General features: G+C 40.4%; 1 protein-coding gene across 3 annotated transcripts in view; it reads left to right on the forward strand.

The window, feature by feature from the left end:
- fgf13a (fibroblast growth factor 13a) overlaps nucleotides 1-24,177 on the forward strand; it is a 98,126-nt gene that overhangs the window by 36,738 nt on the left and 37,211 nt on the right. For 2 of the 3 annotated variants that reach the window (XM_020635785.3, XM_020635784.2), the window contains exon 3: nucleotides 12,948-13,115. The exons of the other annotated variant lie outside the window; for it this stretch is intronic. In XM_020635785.3, the coding sequence (XP_020491441.1) occupies nucleotides 12,948-13,115 (168 nt within the window). The remainder of the gene's footprint in view (nucleotides 1-12,947; nucleotides 13,116-24,177) is intronic. 3 annotated transcript variants of the gene reach the window in all.

The following is a 24,177-nucleotide window of genomic DNA, read 5'->3' on the forward strand; positions in this document are numbered from 1 at the left end:
TGCACAGTGATATTAGCTTGACACACTGCGTACACACACACACACACACACACACACACACACACACACATTTGTGAAAGTCTGTTCTGAGAACCATGAAGAAGCAAGATGACAAGAGTCCATGACCTCACCATAAACAGCGGGGAGGACATTGCGGTCATTGTTGTCCCGCTGTGACGTGGGAGTCACATCAGTTTGATTTCTTCATAGTGGCAGATGATGGGAAACTTGGTGATTTTCACACAACTTCAGAGGTTGTGTAGTATTTGGACAGGATGACACAATTAGACACTCACACTTCCATGGATATCTTCTTTTGAACACTCAATCATTCATTCATACCAGATAAAAACAACAATAACCTCCTCTGAGATGAAAACTGAAAAAAATAACAACAAAAGGACTTCTATGGAAATCATTGTAGAATGTAGTGTAGCAGATCAACTTGAACACATCACATGACCTGCACCCGGTGCGTGGTTGTTTCTTAATGCATCCCCACAAAGGATGTTGCTGAGGGAAGAAAAATCCCATTGAGATCCGGTGTTACTGTACACTAAGAGAAACTGAGACTGTAGCATTACTCTCACTGCTGACCACAAGCACCAATCTTCTTTGTCCCTGTGGATTTGGCTTCCCTCTCCATTCGAGTATGAGTGTGTGTGTGTGTGTGTGTGTGTGTGTGTGTGTGTGTGTGTGTGTGTGGGTGTGTGTGTTGTCATAGGCACATGATAGGTAATAGCTGGAATGACTTGGCTGATGTAGTAGAAAATGTTCAGGCTGGGAGAACAGCTGCGAGTGAACAGGAACTGCTTGGTGTCAAACCACAAGACATGGAAAATGTTTTTCATTTCATATTCCAAACATTGGCAGATAATGACAATAGTGCACCAACTGTATTCTGGTCAGCTGTGCATAGTTCTGAGGTATTACAATTCTGAATAACATTGTACCAGGATACTTGTCGAACTTGGCAGCTGCTGCAGAAAGGGACACACTGTAAATCTGCAAAAAAAACAAAAAAAAACAACCTAAAATCATGACATAATCTGTATTTTTTTGTTTAGCCAGACTTTCCTAAATACAACATGTTTCCGCTAACACAGCTTTTTGGAGGAGATTAACAGCTTGTCCGGGTTGTTTTTCCGGTCTCTGAATGAAATCTGCCAATTTCCGGTGTTACAGTAAACCTGGTCTTTTAGAATATCAAAGTTATTAGAAAATTCACTCATGGAGGAGTATTGTAAAAGACTGGGATGGGAGGTGAAATATAAATAGAATTAGTGAAAAAACCTTCAGAAGACGGAGGATCTGCATATGCAAGGAACACATACGGATGGCAACAGATATTATTTGTCTGATTGGTTAGCTCTTCTGCCACTGAAGAATGATTGAAAGATCGTCTCGGATAATGACTTTAATTCTGGCATAACCTTATATGACTATTTCAATTCACCTCTTTAAAATCTGAGACAGGAAGGAGAACCTGGCCCTCCCCTTCTTACCACCCCCTCCTCGTCCTCTTCCTGTGGCTTCCCTCACAGAGCAGAACAAATGTCTGGATATTATCCCAACAAGAAAACAAGCTTAACGACTAAGGGATGTGTGTGTGTGTTGTAAATGTGTGTGTGTGGATTTGGTCCCTCTTAAAATGCATCATCAGGAAACTGAGCCATCAAACACTAATCCCATATTTTTGATGATTCAGATAGCGTCGGTGTTAGCTGTTCCTAAATCTCTTCTCTCTGAATGCCTGCCTTTGAATCCTTTACGTAATCCTACATCAAGGCCAAGCTGGTGGGGACTCTTGGGTCAATTGGAATCTATGTTGTGTTCATCACTTGTTAATATAGCAGAAGGGTTAGCTATAATACCAACATAATCCTTTTCTTCATGGGGTCTTTTTTCCCACTCTTACAGTATTGTAAGATGCTCTTATTGGATTGTTTTGCTCTTATCATCATTTTTACATTTGCCAATACTCTTTTGTCTTTATATGTGATACAACAGCTATATATATATATATATATGTATACTTCTTAATTATAAGTGATTAAGATAAAAACGTTTTAAACAAGCTTAATTTAAACCACACATCGAAATCAGGGACTGCATGTTATTCTAGAGTACATATAAAACCTTTAGTACTCTCTGTTTGCTGTGAGATGCTCCCTTAATACATTCCTCTCAATAAATCACATTCATATCTGCATTTGAATCAATCAAAACATGAGGAGAAAGAACTTCTGTCAAAACAAACATTTCCTTTGAACTCCATATTCATATTAAAGGGCTGGGTGAACACAAAGAATCATGTTCACTATTATTTTATTATTATTTTTGTTTAATTGTGTTCCAACACATTCCATGCTTCATAAAGTCAGGATTTATTAAACCCTATAAAGTCTATCGAGAGTTTTATTGCAGTTATTTGTGATTCATCAGGCGTTTAAATCTTCATCAACATATATCTTCATGTGTATCTTCAGGATAAATTTCAATTTTCCGGTCAATAATCCATGAAATGATTAATTTCAGAGAACGTTTTTTTCACAAACACAAACAGAATGACTTTCTCACAAAGCAAGTTTTAAGCTTTAACAGGTATAATATGTAACTTGGAGGTGACTAAAAAAAATAAATAATTGTGCGTGTTAAAAGCTACATTTTCTATTTCAAAAAGAAAAGGAAGCACAAAATAAACACCATTGTTTATATGAATTGACATAATGTGTTAACCTAATTAACATGTTAAAAAATCCTTCATTTTAAAGTCTTGCCAACAGTCAATTAATGGAAATTCATCTAAACTGTGTAAAACTGTTGCAGAGCTAATTAGATAAAAGTGGCAACACGTCCCTTTTTATTGCCTTGGACTTCCAATCAAACTGTCTCGCATTTCCCTCCTCCATGCTGTTTCTCTCCAAAACACTGATCTATCATTAAAAACTAATTTTAAGAATGAGTTGCGTTCCGGTTGGTTTCAAACTTTCAGTAAATTTTCTAACTTCATTTTAAGGTCACCCTCCTTCTCCCCGCTCCACCTCAAGTGCTCACATGCCTCCTCCCCCTCTCCCGCTGCTACCTACCCAACGCTGACAAACAGGAAAGACTGTAAATGTGCATTGACTAAACTGCAACTCAGTGTGTGTGTGTGTGTGTGTGTGTGTGTGTGTGTGTGTGTGTGTGTGTGTGTGTGTGTGTGTGTGTGGTTTGTATGCCCATCTGGGATCTGATCTGGTTGGCAGAGGGCAGGAGGAAGAAGCTGCCCTCATATCTGCTCTGCCAAGGACTGTGTTCTTGGTGGAAAGGCTTGGATCAGGAGTTTTTTTTTTTTTTAGTAAAGTAATTAATAAAGAGGCTTCTCACAACTTGTGAAGGCTTAGTTGAGCAGTGATAAAATCATACCATGCTCACAAACATTACAGAACTGCACAAAACTGATGTTGAGTGATGCTGTTAACGATTTTACAGTAAACAAAGATAAATTTAGTTTTGAGTGTGTGGTAGAGTTATGATGCTATTAAGCATTGACGACGGGTCAGTCCTTGCTGCCCTGCTTAATAGCAAGCAGTAAAAAGTTACATTTCAATCATATCATGCTTTTTATTATTGTGTGAAAAAGGACACATGCAACCTAACATTTCCATGTTAAAATGATTAATTTGAGTGTTAAACTCTGATATAGTTCATGGCTTGTAAAAAATCTGCAGATTGGTTTCTGACTGAATCTCTGTGTTTTGTTTGAAGATGTAGATCTGATGTGTTGCAGACAGTGATGATGAACTTTAGGATCCAGCAGCTCGGACTTCCCGTCTCTCTCTCGCTCTGAGCTGACACTGAGATTGCCTCCTGTTATGCAACCCAATACGACAGCATTCAGTTGGCTTTTATTTTCCTTTTTTTTTGTGGGGGGGGGGATTGCATTTATAGAACCACGTGTCCAATGAAGGACACATTTGTGACTTGTTTGAAGAAGTTCTTTTTGTACATAACTGGAGTGCAGCTTTTATGGAGCTATACATGTACATTGGTCCGCTCTCTCCTCGTGGTGTCAGGATACTGTGAGCTTATCTGTATGCATATAAGTGTGCTTACATTACGGTTGGAGCCGGCTTGATTCAGTACATAGATCAACATCTTTAAGGTCTAATACTGTAGTGACTCTCAGTGAGTCATACACACTTGGCTGAGACTTTAACATCAATATAGCTGTGTACATGCCACACGTCTTTTAGTCAGTACGAGGCAACAAATGTGCTGCATGAAGCAAAGTACACATCTGTTATGCACTGTTATTAAACCTGAATTAAAATTAATCATGAAATTTAGAAGACAATTTTGCTTCCTTGTAGGCTTTTAGCAACTCTATAGCTACACTATATTTGCAGTTAAAAAGAATAAAAATAATCAATATTTCAACAAATGTGAAATATTACTTACCGCGGGTAACACTGTTACATGAAATGGTTGTGAATCGGCATACTGCGCCGCTGACTGTGTATTGGTACACAGAGTAGAGTTAACACACGTGGGAGGGTTGCACTGTTAACTGAACACACACTGAGAGACACACTAGTGCCTTGGTGCGATTGGTTCACCAGTTCATGATCATTTTGTGGAGGAGGTAGCAGACTGTGTTAATCATCTTATACATAAAAGAAGACGGATGTTTCCGATTACAATCTTTAACACAAGATGAACTGCAGCTCATAAAACGCACAGTCAGCTGCCTGCAGACCAGAGACATACCAACAGATCCAGCATGAATAGAGCACATATGAAACATATGTCACTGTGGAGGATTTGACACACGATATACCATAAGCTACTTGGTGTCACTCACTGCACATGCTGTGTTGATCCTATTACACTTGAACCTCCTCCCACAATGCTTCAGTCTTCACCGATCTCAAACGCCTAATGATAACTGTCAGGAGTGTATATTTTACAATCCTATTTGCTCTTGTCAGCTGTTAATTGGCATGAAAGGGGTCCTTAGCATTAATCCGTCTTAGCAGGAGTGAGTGCATGATCCCTGTCTGTTGACACGGTATCCACAAATCATTTGAATCTATGATGGGGATGAAGGGGGGTGTGTGTGAGAGTATTTTATCAAATGATTTGTCTTTCAGTGTGTGTGCTCATTTGCTTTCTGGCAAGCGTTGAAAAAGCAGTAAATTTTATGTTCTCACACAATTTCTAAACACTTAAAGAAGAGCAAAACAATATTTCATTTGGCTACAGAATCTTTTAATGGACAAAAACTTCATAGAGATGAACTGAAGTGTGAAGAAAGCAGCTACTCTGAGTTTGACACAATAATATGCCAGAAACTAGTTGTTCTTTTTTTTTTTTTTTAAGATTTTCTGCATATTGTCTGCATATTTGTGTTTGTTGATCTCTATCCACTGTCATTCACCCATTCCACATTTAAGTGATACTAAAAAAGTTTGAGACACTGGAAATGTGTGTATGTGTGTGTGTGTGTGTGTGTGTGTGTGTGTGTGTGTGTGTGTGTGTGTGTGTGTGTGTGTGTGTGTGTGTGTGTGTGTGTGTGTGTGTGTGAGCCAGAGAGAGTCAGCTTGTCTGCACCCAAATAGTCTCCTCTTATTGATTTTTCTCTGCTTGGCATATTTTCAAGACAACTGATGCATTCCAGGAACTCAAGCCTCCATGAAAATACAATCAGGTGTGAAAAACACTTCAGAGGGTAAAAAGGTGAAACAAGGATACTTTTTAAAAGCGTTAGTTCAGAGTTGGATGATGAATTTGACTTCAACAGAAAAGGGCGGTGTATTTGTCTCAAATGAATTCCTCATAAATAGAGTTTAAACAACCGTTGTTAAGATAGCATTTTAGTCAGTATTACATTTTTAAGCAAATCTTGAGCTTCTTGTCTGCCATGTTATGATTAAAGAAAGTGAATGAAATGACTCTTATAAGGCAAAATGCAAATATCAGCTGATCAGTCATTTGAGATAAATGTTTACTTAATTACAACTTAAATACTGTGTGTGCAAAATATGCTAGTTAGCCCATTCAGTCTTTTGTATTCAAACCTAATGCTGGTGTAAAAAACATATTTTCTTTTTGCCATTGAGTAAATGTGAGCTTTGTTAAAGATGATACTGATATAAGTGTGTCTTCTGTTGATCCCTGCTCTGTGTCACACTGATATAAATGAAAGTTTCTGAAGCTGGCAGATTTTGATATGGCTCTCTGATGTTCATGAAAGACCAATGAAGAGGTGGGCAATTTACATTTAGTTTTATTTCCTGATCTTTCTTTAATCGTTAAAAGAAACCATTAAAATCACTTCACTTTGTTCTGTTCTTGTAAAGTTAGGGAGGAAAGATCCTTTTGAATATGTTGACTGACCATTGTTTTTAGATGGTACTAAACATTATAGCACCTCTTTCCATGATTTAAGCTCTACGCGTTCCCCTGTAGAGTTGTTGACCCCCTGTCACTAACAGAGTGGCCCTCTAGTCTTGCTGAAAACATAAATCAAACCTGAAGCCAATTTGGGAACTTTTTCTGAAAAATATTGACATTTTTCAAAAGCGAAGATTTCCTTTCAGATTCAAAGGTTTTTGTATGTGCACCTTTTTTGGGAACAGAATGACATTCCACATTTCTACCACAAAGACAACACATAAACAACCCTACACAACATGCTCATAAACAGATGACATATATCTCTGACCCATCAAGTGGGAGCGTGTGCATGGACTGCTAACCCTGAGGCTAAGGAAGCTGTCATAATAAGGGGAAATGGGCTCTTTGCAAGGCCACTTGTTGATGCTGGATCAATACTTTTTCATATGAGAGCTGTAAGCGTGTCTCGGAGCCTTCACTGCCAGTTTCATCACGTTCATCTCTGCAGACACACTGGATTACATTTTCTCTCCCCCACCTGCTCATCAGCCTCTTCAACACACCACACAGACACGCTGAGCTACCAAACGTCTCCTGATAGGGCTCATACTGTACTGTAAGCGTCAGTCTGTCACATTCAGGTGACTACTCAATATGGCACTGCTGGTACAACCAGCAGGTGCTTCAGAGATCAGCTCCAAACTCAATACATGTTTCTACACCATTTTTTAATAACCAATATTGATTCTGATATCGCAGTCTCAGAACACATCAGATATCTTTAAAGAGTTTATAGCCATCTGGTGTAGCTGGCAGCTAGTTCAGTTTCCGTGAGCTGCCATTTTTCACAGCCAGACTAGAAACTTGGGAATTCACCTGGAATTAAAAGTGGACTGTTATTTGCACTTACATGTCGAAGTTTGTCATTTTAGTGTTTGATTAAAAGCTAAATAATTGTGAAAGGTTTCCAGGGTTTCCGTGCGGCCGATTGCCTTCTGCCGCTTTTGCTCTCCACACAGAATGTTTACCAAAAAGCACTGAAATGCTGGTTGAGGATACTAATACTACAAATCAAACCCAGAACTATTCTTGTACAAAATCCAGCTCCAACATAATCTGTAAATAGAGATAATCAATACCTAGACTTCAGTGTTGGCATAAACCACTTAAAATACATCTTATTACATGGGGAAAAAACACTGACATTTTTTTATGTCAGAGCTCGGTGCATTGCTTGGTGTACAAGCTTCTACCTGACTCTGCATTTTGGGCTGTTTACAAGAACTCTCACAATCCAGGTTACATAAAAAACAAAACATTCAGTCCAGTTAGTTACAAGCCTTTCCTATTTTGTTGTTTTTAAGTGGACAGTCCCTTTTGTCTGATTAGTTTACAGGGTAGAGAGAGAGAGGTAGAGGTAGATGAATAAATAGAAGGAGACTGCAGATCCTTTGAGGCAGATTCATAGCGCCCTTACACACTGGCTACTGGCATAATTAACGTCTTTTGCACAGAGGGCATGACTCGAGCTGTGACCATGCTGTAGTCCTGTGAGTAATTACTGGCATTAGTGGAAAATTGTTCCCTATGCTCCGTTATGTATCATACTGTCTTTCTATTAATGGAATTAGAGCCTGAGCAAAGTTTTGATAAATAACCTACAAATTACATCGAAATATATTTAAAAAAAAGAGATGTTATTTTAAATTATACAGGATACAGGTTACAAAGCATGTTCAAAACTATGAAACTGCAGATTTTTATCAGTCAATATAGCTTGATTTCTTACTTACTTGGCTTTACAGAGCCTCAGTTTATAAACATAAGGGAAGAGGAACAAAGGACTAGAGGGAGAAAGACACTTGGAAGAGAGAGAAAGGACAAACAATACGTTCAGAGGGATGAAAGAACATGCATAAAAATGCAAGCTCATTCCCGTTTCAAAGAAGAACCTCAAGTTCAACTCAACTCACTTTCTCCTCTGCTGCCTGCAAGGTGACTTACAAGCAAAATGTTCCTTCTTGAGATGGAGCCACACAAAAGCAAAGGCAGGCATCCCAGAAGACAATGTGCTAGATTCTTGCTCCTTGTAAAACCCACATTGAGGTCACGGCTATTTTTGAAATGCAAACCTCAGGCTTCAGACCCGTTTCTGTGCTTAATTCTGAGTCTAATTTGGTGAGTGTGCTATTCGTCAAGTCATGATGAATGTGTTCCACCTTCCCCCGATGGATACGAGCCATGACTTGAGTAGATTGTGCAGATTGCACCTCATACAGGGGAGTGTGGTTCATTTCTCTGAACCTGGCAGTGCTCCGGCTGATTACACAAGACCTTGAACCCCATTTGAACGTAAGGCAGGTGGCATTTGTGAGCCAGGGTGTCACTTAAGATGCTTTGCTGCATTGCAATTCAGACCTTTAGATGTGTCCAACACTTGAACATTTGGTAAAAAAAAAAAAAAAACTGCCCACACAGATAGCACACCCACCATACTGTAGCTGTAAAAACTGAGCATGTCATTCATAATGGGCCTTAAATAGATGAGCAACTAACTGAAGCAAGAAATGTCCCTCCCCTCCTCCTACTATTTGTAGACGTCCTCTTTACTATGAGATTGATTCCCATCAGAGGAGCAAGGACATCCATTGCAGCCTGCCGAAGGTCCGGTGTGGCAACTCTGCTGTCTGTAGATCACCTACTATCATGAACCTGAGTGACAGCTCACTCCAAGTGGCTGCTCTGATAGAGAGTGAGGTCCCAGGCCCTGCTGTGTCATCCATCACGCATCCTCTCAATCCCAATATGGGCTCTTCATCAAGCCTGGGGCAAGGATGGAGGAGACAGGCTGTAAAAGATGGTGTCCACCCCCTCCTCTGTTCATCCTCCCATCGTCGCTCATTTTTATTGCCTTGGATGAGCGGGCAGTTAGCGTGCTCGTTAATATACAGTGGACTGGAATATTATGTTTGCAGAAGTTCTCAGGAGTCTGTTCTCCCTGCCCTTCACATGAACAATTTCTACCTCTACTATGAGATAAGTAACATATATTTTAAACACATGAGGACAGGATAGGGGATGCTGGAGAGAAAACAACTGCAAAGAGCGTAAATGTTTGTGCCAGGAGGCAGTTTGAAGTTTGACTGTTTGCCAATGAACCAGTGGAAGTTTATCTAAACTGCCTTGTGTAGATAAAACAGTCATTATTAAGTTTCTTTAAGGAAAATGAAACTGACTGAACAACAGGGAAAAATCAGGGAGGGACTACTTTCAGATGGTTGTGTAATTACTTTTAGTTCCCCATATGCAGTTTATATTTCTTATAGAAGCGTTAAAAGCTCAATTTCTACTGCACCAACTACAGTTGCAGCTTCCCTGCGCCTCAGGAGCAAAGAACGGGATCACATTCCAGGAAGGAAACTTAGACCTCTGCTCTGTCATTCCAAAGGAGCATTAAAGATTTAGCAGTGATGTGGTTTTGCTTGACTCGGGCCTGAGATGGATACTGTCTGTCTGTGGGCTTTTCAGGACCTTCTGCTGCAGCAGAGGTGTTAGTGTAACAGGTTATCCTGGAGCAAGAAGAAGGCACAGAGATACTGATAAGTCCCACAGGAGAAACGGCATGTGGTGATTAATTGCACTGAGTGTGGAGCTCTGATTATTTGCTGCCTGTGAGTGTGAGTGTGTCCGTGTGTGTGTTTTATGGGGTAAATACACATGGGAGGCTTGTGTCAGTACATGGCTGGCCTACTGGATAGTCTACTTGCTCTTGTTGGCACGTGAGAATTCATTTTGGATCTGTCCGAACTTGTGGCCCAGTTTGAAGGCCCTACTAAAGAGGCTGTTTCTTTTTTTTTTAACAGACAGCTAAGACAGCTACATCTCCTATTTAAGAAAAAATTGACATAAATACAGTGTCCTTTTAATCTACATCATCTGAAATTAAGATATAAGTCAGGATACATTTACTACTTTTCTCAAAACTTACGTAGCTGATGATAGTGAGTGAACAGCTCTTTAAACTCCAAACTCCTATATTAACAATATAAAACAAAGAAAAACAACATGTTTAAAAATGTGGACGGTCTTCTTCTTTATGTCTTTTCTACAACTGTATAGCTATCCCGTTTGTGCCAGTCGATCTCAGTTTTAAAATCACATGCAGACACTGATAACAGTTTCGGGGAGTCCAATTTGTCCATTGTGTTGTGGGGAGTTTGTTTTGCTTCTGTGTGGGAGATGACTGTCAATCATCTTTTGTATAGCCTACTCAACATCTTCATCAATCACCACCTCTCTCCATTTGATTGATACTCGGCTCTGCAAAACAGAAAATGAAAGAGCTCTTGGGCGGCTTTAAAGCTGATTTCCCAAACCTTTATTTGTATCTCAATGCAAGTCACTCAAAGTCATTTTTGTAAAAATGTGCTTCGAAAAAAATTCTCCACCCTAGTTTTTATTTCTGTGGCCATTCCCTATCCTTGACAAATGTCTTTCTGATATGATGTTTGGATGGCACTCATTTTTCTCATAATTTTGCCCCTTTCCTGCCACCAATCGCTTCAGTCAGGTCTCAGTTACAGAGCAGTCAGCAGGACTGCAGTAAATCATAACCTTCCAGGCGACCCTTTTCGAACTAATCTTATTAATAACCTGGTCATTTAAAAAAAATCCCATTAAAAACACTTACGTTTTTCCGTTGTTTGATGTCTGGCTCTGAAGTCGTCATTATCAGAGAAACAGCACGAGCTTATGTTAGCAGAACTGGCCTGCTGCCAATGATAAAGTTTATCAGTTGGAAAAGCTGTAAACAGTGCAAAACATAGGCATCACTGCTGTGTTGTTGGTCACTGTCAACTCTCCTCCAGTTGCCTTCACTCCATCAGTAAATAACAGGGAATTGTAATGAACTATGAAAAAAGGCCAGTGTTAAGACCAATCTGACAACTGGTTATTAAACCAGAGAATGGTTCACCGGAACAAATTATTTGTTAATAATTATTTATGTGTTAAAGGTTTTTTTTTTTTAGATTAAAAGTAAACTACAGACAATTATTAGCAGTAAATAGTTGTGGCTCTTGATTCCAAATAGTAGTTGTTAGGGTGTATGAATATGAAGCAGAAAGTCACTTTAATTACATGGTGCACAGTGTTCAGTATCTTTATTAAACAATATTAATGGACCGGTATTACTCTAATACATGCAGCCATATTCATTTTATGTATTTTTGCCTGTGCTTGAGACACAAGTGCAGAGAAATGTTAATGTGTGGGTCTTGATTTTGAAGAACTCACTCTGTGCACTGTGTGTGATCATTCAGTATGGGAGTCAGTGTGTAGGAGTCACTCTGTCTACATAATGTGTTCGTTCTGTATTTTGTAGTTAAGGGTTACTGGGAGTCAAAACTAAGTCGATAGTGAAATCCATTCACGTAGCATTCTGAATAAAAACATTTGGTATTATGACATAACAAGAGTAATCCATATCAGGTCATCAAGCCCATCTCTATGTGAAAATGGTTCACGTGTTACATTTGTGAATTTCCAACACTATCAATTTCCTCTTGTGGGTTGAGTTAGACTAAAAATAATGATGTTTGTCACACATGTCATTAAACAAGGGCAAATTAAGCAGCGTGGTGGCTTGACATCGGATACTTATCAATAGCTTTCTTTAAAGCCATTTTCATTAAGTGGCGAATGTGTCACAGAGAGGCATGGTGGTGAAATCCATTAGGCAAAAAAGATGCAATTTATTTGGGGCTGATTCGCTTGTAGCTAATCCATCAACACAAAGAAATTAGGTCAATGATCGAAGCCAAGCAGGGACTGTGCCCAGAAGAGGACAGATGCAATGGAGCCAAAACACACAGATAGAAACACAGGGCTTTTCACAGGATCCCAGTAGAGAATTCCTATATGCAGATGATGTTATAGGGTTCATGTCACTTACAGTAAAGCATGAAAGTAAACTGGGACGTGTGACGTGTAGGCCTGTGCATGCCGTTGCATCTGCTTGCTTTAAAATAAAGTAAATGGGGAGGATATGCGGTGATCCAGGGGCGGGGGGGGCATTATCGCCCACCAGGTGACCTCAGTCTCAGTGATGCTGACTGGGAACATACGGTAGCAGACTGCATGCTTGCCTTGCAGCCTCTTACGCCTCTCTGCGAAAAGCCTGCCATAGCACTGATAATGAACATTGAACTGTTTGCCTTTCTTTGTGTTATTTATCCTTTTTCCTTTTCAGTGACCAAGTACATAATTGACTGTTTCCCCACTGTTTTTGGATGTCTTTAATTTGAGTCCCTTTGTGGACTTGATGTTCTTGATATAAGTCTCTCTCTTTCTCTCCTCCTCTGTCCCTCTCTCCTCATTCTTTCTCTCGAACTTTGTGCTAAAGTGAAAGTTATTTAAAGCTATTGGTGTTGCTAATGTGTCATGTATTTTTTATTTGCCTGTATTTCTGCCTTGTGATTTTGCTGCTGTTGTTGTTTTCTTTTTTTTATTTCCATGTGTGGTGATGTTTTCTAACCCCAGTTCATTCTGTTATGGCACCACCGCAGTCCAGGATGACGCTGCCCCAGGTACCCAGGAGTACATTATGTTACGGCAGGACTCCATCCACTCTGCGGATATAAGGAGTAAAGGGTCCCCCTTTCGTGCTAAGTGTCACGAAATCTTCTGCTGCCCACTGAAGCAAGCCGTCCACAAAGAGAGCACAGAGCCCGAAGGTTTGTTTTCGCACCCCCTCCATGTTTTTAATTTGCTGATGCTCTTCCGTATTCCTCCCTCTCTGCCTACTCCTCTCTTGATCCCCCCCCCCCCCCCTCATATTCTGTGTGAACTGATAGTTCTCCGCCCCCTTCAAACTAACTTCTCTTTCATTCCTGTCCCATTTTTTAAGAGAGCATCTGGTGTGTTTGTGCATGAAAGTGTGTGTGTGTGTGTGTGTGTGTGTGTGTGTGTGTGTGTGTGTGTGTGTGTGTTTGTGTTTGTGCAAGTTGGAGTGCGTGTCTGAGCACAGTGTAAGATTGAATGCTCAGGGCATGTTTGCTTGCAGAGAACCCGTAGGAGGGCATCTCTCCCTGGAACCCCTCTGCTCCCCTCCGGTGTGGTGTGTGTGTTTGGACGAGCGTGTGTCTGTCTGCAAACGCCCTATGTTGGACTGAGGACCATAGCATCTGTAGCTCCTGCCCACCCCACCCCCTCCCTTCACCAAACCATTAACTCGGTCATTGCCACCCTGAGGCTCACGCACAGACCAAAACAAACTGCAAAAAGAAAAGGGGTTATAGATGGAGACAGCTGCCGCCCTAACAAGTTCAGTGACTCTGCATTTTCAGTGTGTTTGCTTCCACCTCAATTGGCCTCAAAGAGTAAAAAAGAAGTGAAACTCTTATAGCTTTACTGTCCTCAAGCCTGTGTGAGATTGAATGTTTCATATGTATGACTAAACAGCAATCTACTCAGCTGCAGACTGCAAGTCAGCAAACCCCCTCTTCCCTCCCCAAATCCCTCCCCCTTCTTGTTCCCTGTGCTTCCACTGCTTATGCCTGTGGCTCCATGGTCTCTCTGGCTGCAGCCTACCCCCTTTCTTCCTTCCTTACTTCCATACCGCCATAATACTTCCCCTCCTCTGCAACCTTGTTTGATCCTTTTCCCTTCTTTTATTTCCTTTTCCTCCTTTAGTGCTCGCCGCAGCACGCCTGCGTACTGTACATGTTATCAGCCTTTGTAGTGTCAGGACATGCAGTTCAGTAAAAAAAAAAAGGAGAAATAATAAAATCCCTTCAAGCATGCTACCATACCCTGCACTCAGGCTTTCTGACAGCCCCATTTATCATCTCTCCCTCAATAGAGTGATAAGATTGTAGACATTGCTCTTCTTTGCAGACTTCCTGATAGGTAAGATATGAATTATATCACTATTGACATGTTTTCCGCAATGTGTTGCTTTGTCTCCTGTTGCATCTAAAACAGAGCCACATTTGGTCTCTTGTTTCAACACTTCGATATCAGTTAACCTGTTGCAGGGTGTCTGTGTAGCCACACTTACTCTTGTGGGGGGAGAGAGATAAAGATGTGGAATACTAGCGGCGGTCTGGCTCGAGATGTAACGATGTATTATTCAGTTTGGCTGCAGCTCCAGTTGGACGTGACTGAATTTACAAAGGAAGGAGGGGAGACTTTGAGCTGTTACGTAAGCTGTTCACGAGGAGGACATCATTAATGTTGCTATATGATGTGGATGGAAATTCTTCCTGCTGTAAAGCTATGTCTGCTAATATTCTGGCTAAATAAAACCTTAATACTTAGTCGTAAACTATACTAAAAGGTGTTGTATTTGCTTCCCCTATGCTGTAAAACTTTCATTTTAATTTGCAGATAAAACAAGTAAGTTTGATGTTCAAGGAAATCTGAGGAGGAAAGTCACAGTTGCTGTGGCAACAACCCTCTTAATGTTCAACTTATAAATTGTTTTTATGGATGCTAGATTGAAGAACACTTGAAGAAGACATGTAAACAAAGAATATGGAAGAAGTAGTGGTTGACTAGGCATGTACTCTTGGTTTGTTCTCTATTTCCCTTCATGGTTAGATTACATTTAAGTTAGTTGCTGCTGTTACATTAAGAGATAAGGACTTTGTTGATTTTTTAAAGTTGAAATCATTGTCCATCATAAAGATGGACAGAGAGTCCGCCTCCTCCTACTTTACAAAAGTGAAGTCAACTCCCCGATGAGTGCTGAGATCTTGTGCTGAGGGTGTTATTTTGAATAAGAGTATGAGATAGTAGAGAGATAGTGTGCTGCATCCCACCCTGGACAATAGCCATCATTAACTAAGCAATGATCCCCAAAGGTCTGCAGAGCAGATTCTTGAGACAGTTTGAAGCAGAGTTATGGAGAGTTAAATGAAGCTTGTGTTGTGTCTGTCTTTGTGATGTTTCCTCTCACTGTTTCTCCTCTATCCTGCAAACCCACTACACAGTGCTGTTGGAGGTACATTTATCAACAGAGCTGTCAATCATGGTGTTATACCCCTTTTTTAATAGTATCAAATAACTAAATAAAACTAAACTTCTCAGAAAAGTCAACACTTGTTAAAGTTCAATAAATCAGCATTATAAGACCTACCTTTAATGTCAGAAACCATGTTTTAGAAAAACTTTAATTTCATTGTTTGACAATGACATGACAGAAAACTTAAACCCTTTTCACACATACGGAAATCTCCTGAAAAACTCAGAGGGGCTTTAGGCTATATGTGAACTCAAACAGCCGAATCATTCGTGGGGACCTTACCCGGAGTTTCTCTGGCCAGACACATATTTTTTCTGCAGAAAGTCTGAGTGAGCTGATGTGAGAACGCGGCAGCATATACTCCGGAGAATTCACCTCGAGCCAAAAGAAAGAGAATTATCAGAACCTGATTGAGACAGGGACTCAAAAGCAGACTCACACGTGGCTGAGTTCTGGAAAAAGCAGAGTTTAATAACAGTCCAGGCCGGTACACAGACAAGCAAAAAAAATGCTGGAACAAGGTGACTCACATGAACACACTACGAACTGGCAACATGAGGGAGGAAACACAGGGATATGTACGCACAGACAATCAGGGGATAACGAGACACAGTGGAGCACAATCAGGGCAGGGAGGCTCAAGGCAGGAAAACATGAGGAGCAGGATCTGATAGACAGAGACAAGGGTAAGTACAAAATAAAACAGGAACAGACAAAAATACTAAATAAATGAGTAAAAAACAAAACATGACACTAGGTAACTTTACGGATCCTGTCAAGAATGACGTTTATATACAGTGACTGCCGCACGGTGCATAAAGTGTCTGCAAGCGACCACTACGATCTTTGATCTTGTGAGGAGCATATGTGAACGGCTAGGTCGGGAGAATCTCCGGAGCGGTCCTTCTGTAATTATCTAGATATTATCCGGAGTGCATATGTGAAAACGGCTATAATGAAGGAGTTTCTTTCTGTGACCAGAGATCTCACTCATACAGTCTAGGGTGAGAATAAAACACCATCACCTCTCCTGCTTGCTCCGCTTTGAATTTCCTGAATATTTCCTGCTGCATACTCACTGCAGCTGACCGACTTCACTTGGACGTTTCAGGAAATATTCTTGGTTAAAAAAAGTCAGATGTAAGATTTGGTTGTTTATAGCCCACTCCGAAAAAATTCTCAGGAGTTTTGTGTACGATATGATATGATACTGATATGGTCCATCTTTTTAAACAGTCTATAGTTCAGATTTATGTTTCTGCTAGAAAAAAAAATTTGCATACTGTCAAGTGCTCAGAAAGGTACAACCATTAAGTTAACCTGTAACATACATGTAGCATTGTCAGTTATCTCCAGTACCATTTCTTCTGAGTCTTACCGTCCTTGTACCCAGCACTACACTAAGGCGAGTTATACAGAGACAAAGATATTGGTTATAAAAGTCACAGGAGACACGCTTGACGGAACAGCACATCAGCAGGATCACATGGGCTTGGACTATAGCACCCCAGAGGATGAGTTCAAATCATATCAGTTCATCCATGCGGGCGAGAACAAATCCTCAGATCCTCAGAGGCGGCTACTAACATGAAAATATCCACATGAGCTTATATAGAAAAAACAACTGACAGATCAATCAATCAATCTTTGTGTGTATAGGTCCAGGCTAGGCTGTATACACAAACAGACAGATATCCCATCTTTATTTAATTCAATTCAATACCAAATGTTATCAGTACTCTTTGTAATATAATATGACAGAGACCCAGCATTCATCCATCATGAGCACTCAGCAACATAAAGCAAAGTTACAATGGCAGGTAAAAACGGCCTTTTAACAGGCTTAAAGCTCGAGTAAAACCAGACTCTGCCAAAAGTGTGATAGGGCTTGGGAAGTGGGATAAAGTGAGATCCAGTAAAAGGAGAAGTACAGAGACAAACAGAGCAACAACAACAATGAATACAAAAGATTTATAGATCCAATGCCAGTAACAATAGACAGATTAGTGTAATATTAACATTAGCAACTGTAATGATGATGAAATGAGGATAATTGACTATGTTAATTAGAGAGGTTGAAGTTAAGCAGCTGTAAGATTCACTTTATTATATTAAAGATAATAGATGTAAGGCTGATATTAATAGTTGAAGCTCTTAGATTGACTTTAATATTTATAACAATGATTGTAGCAGCTGGATAGGGAGGAAGGTGCACAGTAGCAGGCCGTCCACACTATTGATGTCTCTATATGGTTTCTAACTTAAATGGTACATGAAGATATAGTGACATGCAGTAATATGATGTGAATTCACAGAGAGAGAGAGAGAGAGAGAGATGAGAACAATGTGCCAGGTCTCCGGGCAGTCTAAGCCTACAGCAGCAAATGAGCTGGTCCAAGTCTGAGCCAGCTCTAACTAAAAGCTTTATCAGAAAGAAAGTTTCAAGCTTACTCTTAAAAGTAGAGAAGGCGTCATGCCTCCTGGACGCTGACTGATAGATGATTCCAAAGGCGAGGGGCCAGATAACTGAAGGCTCTACCTCCCATAGTACATTTAGAGACTGTAAGCACCACAAACAGGCCTGCATTCTGGGAAAATAATGTTTCACTATTAGCTCTTAAAGATAAGATGATGCTTAGCCATTAAGGGCTTTGTCCATGAAGTAGACTTTATTGTTAAATCACACACTTGAAGTTCTGAGTTTATTTGTGTAGAGCTGCAAAGGGCATAACAACATAAATAGAGTGAACTAGACTTGCTTCCTTCATCCTCAGGCCTGTGTTTTGCTGCCTTTTGTCAAACAGACACTTTTCTATCTATCTTAAACTCTGTCTGGCTCAATCTGTGTCACCGCCTCTCGATTCCTCTTAATTCCCGAGTCATTCTCTACCGTGTCCCTGGCTGTCTCTGTGTCTGTGTTTGGCTCTGTGTTCTGTTTCTCCTCAGCAAAAATAAAAGACAGTGCCTCAGGGCACCGATCTGTGTAAATATCCCATCCATAATTCAGACGACTGCAAGACTTAGTGCTTAGAGTTCCAGGCTAGGCGGTATATACACAGACAGAGATGAAGATATCCAAGTATGAAGCATAAGTAAGATGTCAGGAAAGGGGGGGGGGGGGGGGACGTAGGTGCGGACCTAGGGATGTCTCAAAGTTATCATAGAGGGATAATCACAAAATCGCAATAGCGATAGATTGGAAAGGGGAGAAGAAACAACGAAACTGTATAGAGCCACAACAGGCTTCCTTAATGAAACTAACTAACTAAACCACTGCTGCCAAGCAGCTGACTCAAAACCAAAATTGTCCAGGAGACCCAGAAAACATGAAACGAAAGGCAAAGGTTCCCCGGGAGTCCTTTGATAACTCAAAAGGCTGGAGTCACAACTAACTGTCCATCACCCCAAGTAATACAATGGGAAACAGGCAACTGACATCAAATACACACAAAGTTCTGAGTTGGTGTTTATAGATACACCAACAACTTGAGAAGCCACAGGGAGAACCTCTCGTTACCTCTGAAGGTGAGATAATGAGTTGGCACAGAGCACTGAAGTCTCAGGCTATATGAAAGCTCCCCACCCGTGGGCTTAATCAAAGCCAATCATTGCCACACACACCTGATTGCAGTGTTCATTTATTTTCATTTATGTTGGATAAATACATAGGATGAGTGTTTTTTTTCAGGCAGTGTTGTGCATTTTTAGCTCCAAATTTGATTCAAACTCCTCAAAAAAAGTTTGGAAACGTTATTTTGGTCAATTATTTTGCCCCTTTAATAATACGTATTGGTGTTGTATTAGATATCGTTGGAAAGCCTGCAGGGGATTTTGGCACATTTATTTTGGGCGCTACCCACACGTTTAGCTTTCTTGCTCATTCCAAGAATGCACGATCCTTAAAAGTTATACCTCGTTGTAAAGGTGACTAATTAGGCTTTCCAACGATATATAATACAACACCAATTAGTAAGTTTCCCAACTTTTTTTGAGGACTTAAAGCCATATAAATGTAGGGAATCTGACAAATCATATTTATTTTCCTCTTTGTAATTGGTAAGCAACTAACACAATAATAGACGGTGGTCCCCCATCGATGTAAATCTTCACAATTCACAATCAAAATTGGTTTGAGATTAAGTTTAACCAGTTATTTTTAAAGAGACAGGATAATGAGTCATGGTTTAATTAGAATCTAATTCTAACCAGGCCAATAAAAACATACATGATTTGAGGTAACAACTCCGACAAATTAACCTAGAACACCAACTGCAAGCTCTGGGATGTAAACTAAAGAACCAACGGCCGAGTTGCTTAACATTCAGACCCCTATCTGGTCCTTCTCTCAGCCTTACTGACAAAATAACTCATCTACTGCCCACTCATACAAGAAAATGTAAGCACAAGTGCAAGAGTAATGACTAGTAGTCCCATCCATTTCCCGCATCCAATGTTAAATATATGGTGGCGATTCACTACAACATCTGCTCATCGCAATTACATTTCAGGGGGGGCCAGCGTGGCTCCTTACAACAACGTATCTCACTCGCAATGTCTCACTGAGTCCAGCACTATAGTGTAGTGGTGACAATAGACAAACATGCAGCCTCAGGATGCTCTCATGCTACAATAGCAGTGTGTTTGAATTTAATTCTCTCTGCATGAAAGCAACAACTCTGTTTGTCTGAGTAAATACATAAATAGATAGTGCATGAATAAATAATGTGTATGATTATGCGATTTGGTGCCTGGAGAGAGAAGGCTGGCAGAAGAGTGTCAATGTCAGTTCTGTTGTGCTAACCTGACCTCTTTGTTTGCCTGCAGGAGCAGAAGTGTGCGTTTAGTGTCTTTTTAAAGTTTTACCATGTGCCTGGACTCCAAACCAGGCTGACAGCGCAGAAGAACAATAAGATTTATTTTAAACAGCTAATAATACATATAATTTAAGCTGGAGTGAGACAAAATCTGTCAGTAATACATGAAGGATTTCATATACCTACGCATGTTGTAGAGGTGTGATATTATCAGTCTCACCACACGTGTTTTCATCAACAAGTAAAAATATAGGTTATAATTCACCTTGGATCTAAGCATTCTCTGTGAATGTCAAAGAGTGATAGATAATATTTCTCAGCATGGTTCCTAAAGAATTTTTGAATTGAATTTGAAAGGCCTATCAAAGGCCCTAATTGGTCATAGCAGAGTTTTAATGGCCCAAATATACAAGTCACAAGTATATGAAAACAAGTTAGAAAAGTCAATGTTCCCACTTTTATTGAACAGTTACACTACAGTTTCTAACAGACTGTTTAAGAGTTTGAGGGAAAGTCATAGAATGTCAATGGTAAAGAAAATATTGAATTTTTCGTCACTTTTGAAACCCAAAAGCCAAAACAGCACCAGCAGAACATGAGGAGACACACATCATGAAACTTCTTCATTATGTTTTCTGTATGCTAGTATGTTCTTCTCCACTCTTTTGTTGATACCATGATTAGGACAAACTTCACATAGCACTTACATATTTGGATATAAAGGAAAATGTCATACTAGCATCAAAACACAAAATGCACAACTCAGAGCTGTCACAAATGCACAAAAGTCCTGAGAAATTGTTCGAGGAGAGCTGCAAACAGTCGAGTTTTTCACTGTGACTCTCCTTGGTTTACCTTTACATTCTTTGCTGCTCTTTAGTTGACATCTTGAATAGGTGATAGATACGGCACCTAGCGGTCGGCACCTATGGCACCTTGTAGAAATCCTAGTTTGATGTTTAACCGTAATATGATTTTTGGCTTTTTTTTTTCATTCATAACACATTTTTATATCGCGGCTCTGAAATTATTTAAATGACCAGATTTTCTCTGGACTCAGATAGTAACACTCACCTACACTTCCTGACTCAGATATGTCAAACCCTTACACAGCCTTTCACTAAACTTCCCTCTTTTTCATTAATCAATATGCTGTATTAGGGTTTAATTCAGTGGACATCCTGCAAAACTACCATCCAGCTCTAAATCTGAGCTAAACGGGAGCCATCAGTAGAGTAGTCAAGCTATAGTAACTATGACACAAGCGGTGTGTAAGTTTTCCCCCCGAGTAAACGAGCATTAGGCTATTTAATAGGGGCAATGAGGCAAACTGCTGAGTCGGCAACACATTAATGGGAGGCGAGCAAAGTGGCTCCTGACAGCTGCTAGGACAGAGATTACAGATACACACAATTAGGTGTTGCTAATGTGAAGAAGAAGATGTTCAGTAGATTAAATACAGACTGTCGTTTTGGTAGCACAACATGTTTACCTTTTATACTCTCCATTACAGTTGCTCCACTAGACTGAGCTCTAATAATCCTGGGCTTTCAGCCACTGATTCTCTGTGTGGACAAAAAATAGTATAGTGAAACCAAAGATGAAGCATTGGAGCTTAAATTACAGAGAAACAGAGATCTATCTTGTATTGACAATTTGCCGTATGCCCATTTTCTCCCATCATGTCTCCTGCCAGTCATGGAGGATGCTTGCCTCCTCTAGGGTGCATGTCTAGGCTCAGAGTAAGGATCAGAAAAATGGCTTTGTTCTTCTCATACAAAGGATGATTTGTTAAGTGATGAAAGATGTTGGAGAAAAATGTATTTGCTTACACTCAAAACCTTTTGGCCTAGCATGGGATCAGTTTTAAACAAATGTTGGGTTAAACGCTGCCAGCTAGCAAGAGTTTGTGTTTCCCTTTTCTTGATTGTATTTTTGCAGAAGGACTGTTTGTTTACTTGCCTTTCAGTGGTGGTTGAATGTCTGGAAAGTGTCCAGGGTATCCACTGTGGCCTTTGCCAATTGAATGGCGACTCAATGATCTGTGAAGTGCAACTTTGGAGCGGCAGCCAATTGAAAAAATAAATAAATAGGAAAGGCATCCAAGTCCTATATTAAATCATTATAATAATGTATTATACTGGCTGTTTACATTAGTGTGCTTATGTTTCACCCCTGATCTATTTGCAAATATTTACTTAACCTTGCACTTACACAGCTTTGCACTTCAGTGATAACTGTATCACATTGTAATGTGCGAGGCGTGTGCATGTCAGTGTGGTAGGTCAAAAAGTCAGACCTCTTACGTTGACTCAAATGTAGGAATCTCATGCATGGTTCTGTTTTTTTTCATTAAGTGAAACTATGTCAAAAGAGATTGATGTTAACGAGGACAAGTTAATATTAAAACACTTAAAACTTAAATGTGGTGCTTTTTCACATTCTCTCCATCATAAGTCACCCAGTGTGATCGCTCAAGGTCATAGTAGATATACTGTATGTGCCAGGGCATTTGAGTGGTGATACATACATAATGCACGCTGTTAATGAAATGGTAATTCTTCACTGTCATACAGTGCTCTCACTTGCTTCCTCAGTCAGTGCTGCTCTCTGCCTTATCAGCTCCCTCCTGAATGTGTTAGCGTCACTACAGTGTACAGCACTTCCCCATTACCCTCTGCAGGTGTTTGTCAAATGAGCCCTGATGAGGGAAACCAAATTGGCCTGTATGATGATGAGCATTTGCCATTCAGCAATCTCCTGCAGAGTGTACTTGTCAATACACACAGACACCCTCAGTTGGGCTGTCTTCAGTATGCTGTGAACAGGAGGCCCAGGAGTCATTATCCTACACCGAAATCTAATTTTACAGCATGCATACATGCGACCAAGCGGGATAGGCCGTGGCATTGGACTGAATAAATATCATTAGAGGTGGTGCATGCGTGTGGTGGGGCTGAACCCCAGCTGTCAGGTTGCGGTGAGACAAGGCAGCATGCAGGCTGATTTACAAACACACATGCACACTCAGGCACATAACTGCAGCAATGGAAGCAGACTGCGCACTGTGGTTAAAATCTGCCACTATATGCTATACTCAGCTAACCATGCATAGTCCACAGAAGGTAGTCTCAAAAAGCCTCCCATTGTCTATTCCCCTATGTCTCTCTGGTTAGATCATCAAAGAAGGAACCAGCCCCTTATATTTACGTGGGTGCTCTCCTAAAAAACACATCAATGCTTATGTTCTGTGAGAATTACCTGGTTGCATATGTCTCATCTGCATTTGAGTGAGAGTATATGTGTGTGTGTGTGTGTGTGTGTGTGTGTGTGTGTGTGTGTGTGTGTGTGTACCCTCTTGGACCTACGGCCTTATGGCAGCTATAAGTGTTCGCTCATTAATCCACTGACTGGAGAGATAATTAGACATTGCACATCTCATCATGCCCTGCCAGCATACATTGACAGCTGTGCATCTCTCTCTCTCTCTCTCTACCCTCCACCCCCCTCACACACATAACCTTTAATGTGAATCGGTTGATCTACTTTATCAATCTGTTAATATTACATTTTCAGTGTGGGAGTGAAAAAACTAATAGTCATTGTTGGCTCTGTTCTGGATGTGTGTGTGTGTGTGTGGGTGTGTGTGTGTGTGTAGGTGAGCAGAATGTCACAGGCCTCAGATCAATGTTCAGTGTGATGTAATGGGTAGCAATCATTGAGCAAAACATTGAGCCAGACCTTCAGCAGCGCTGAAGTTCACACGTTAAACCATCATCACAACAGTGCGGTGTCACGCAGCCTCCCCTCTCTAATCTGTGCACTCTGGCTGCCAAAGCATCAGTTAATATGTCCTAATCTCCTCGTGTTATCTCCTTAATTGCGAACACACAAATTGACCCTGGATGTTGGTGCGTATCAAAGGTGATGCCTAGACATTTAGGATTTATTTCCTGC

This window comes from Labrus bergylta, chromosome 9 (assembly GCF_963930695.1).
Source record: "Labrus bergylta chromosome 9, fLabBer1.1, whole genome shotgun sequence".
Classification (NCBI taxonomy): domain Eukaryota; kingdom Metazoa; phylum Chordata; class Actinopteri; order Labriformes; family Labridae; genus Labrus; species Labrus bergylta.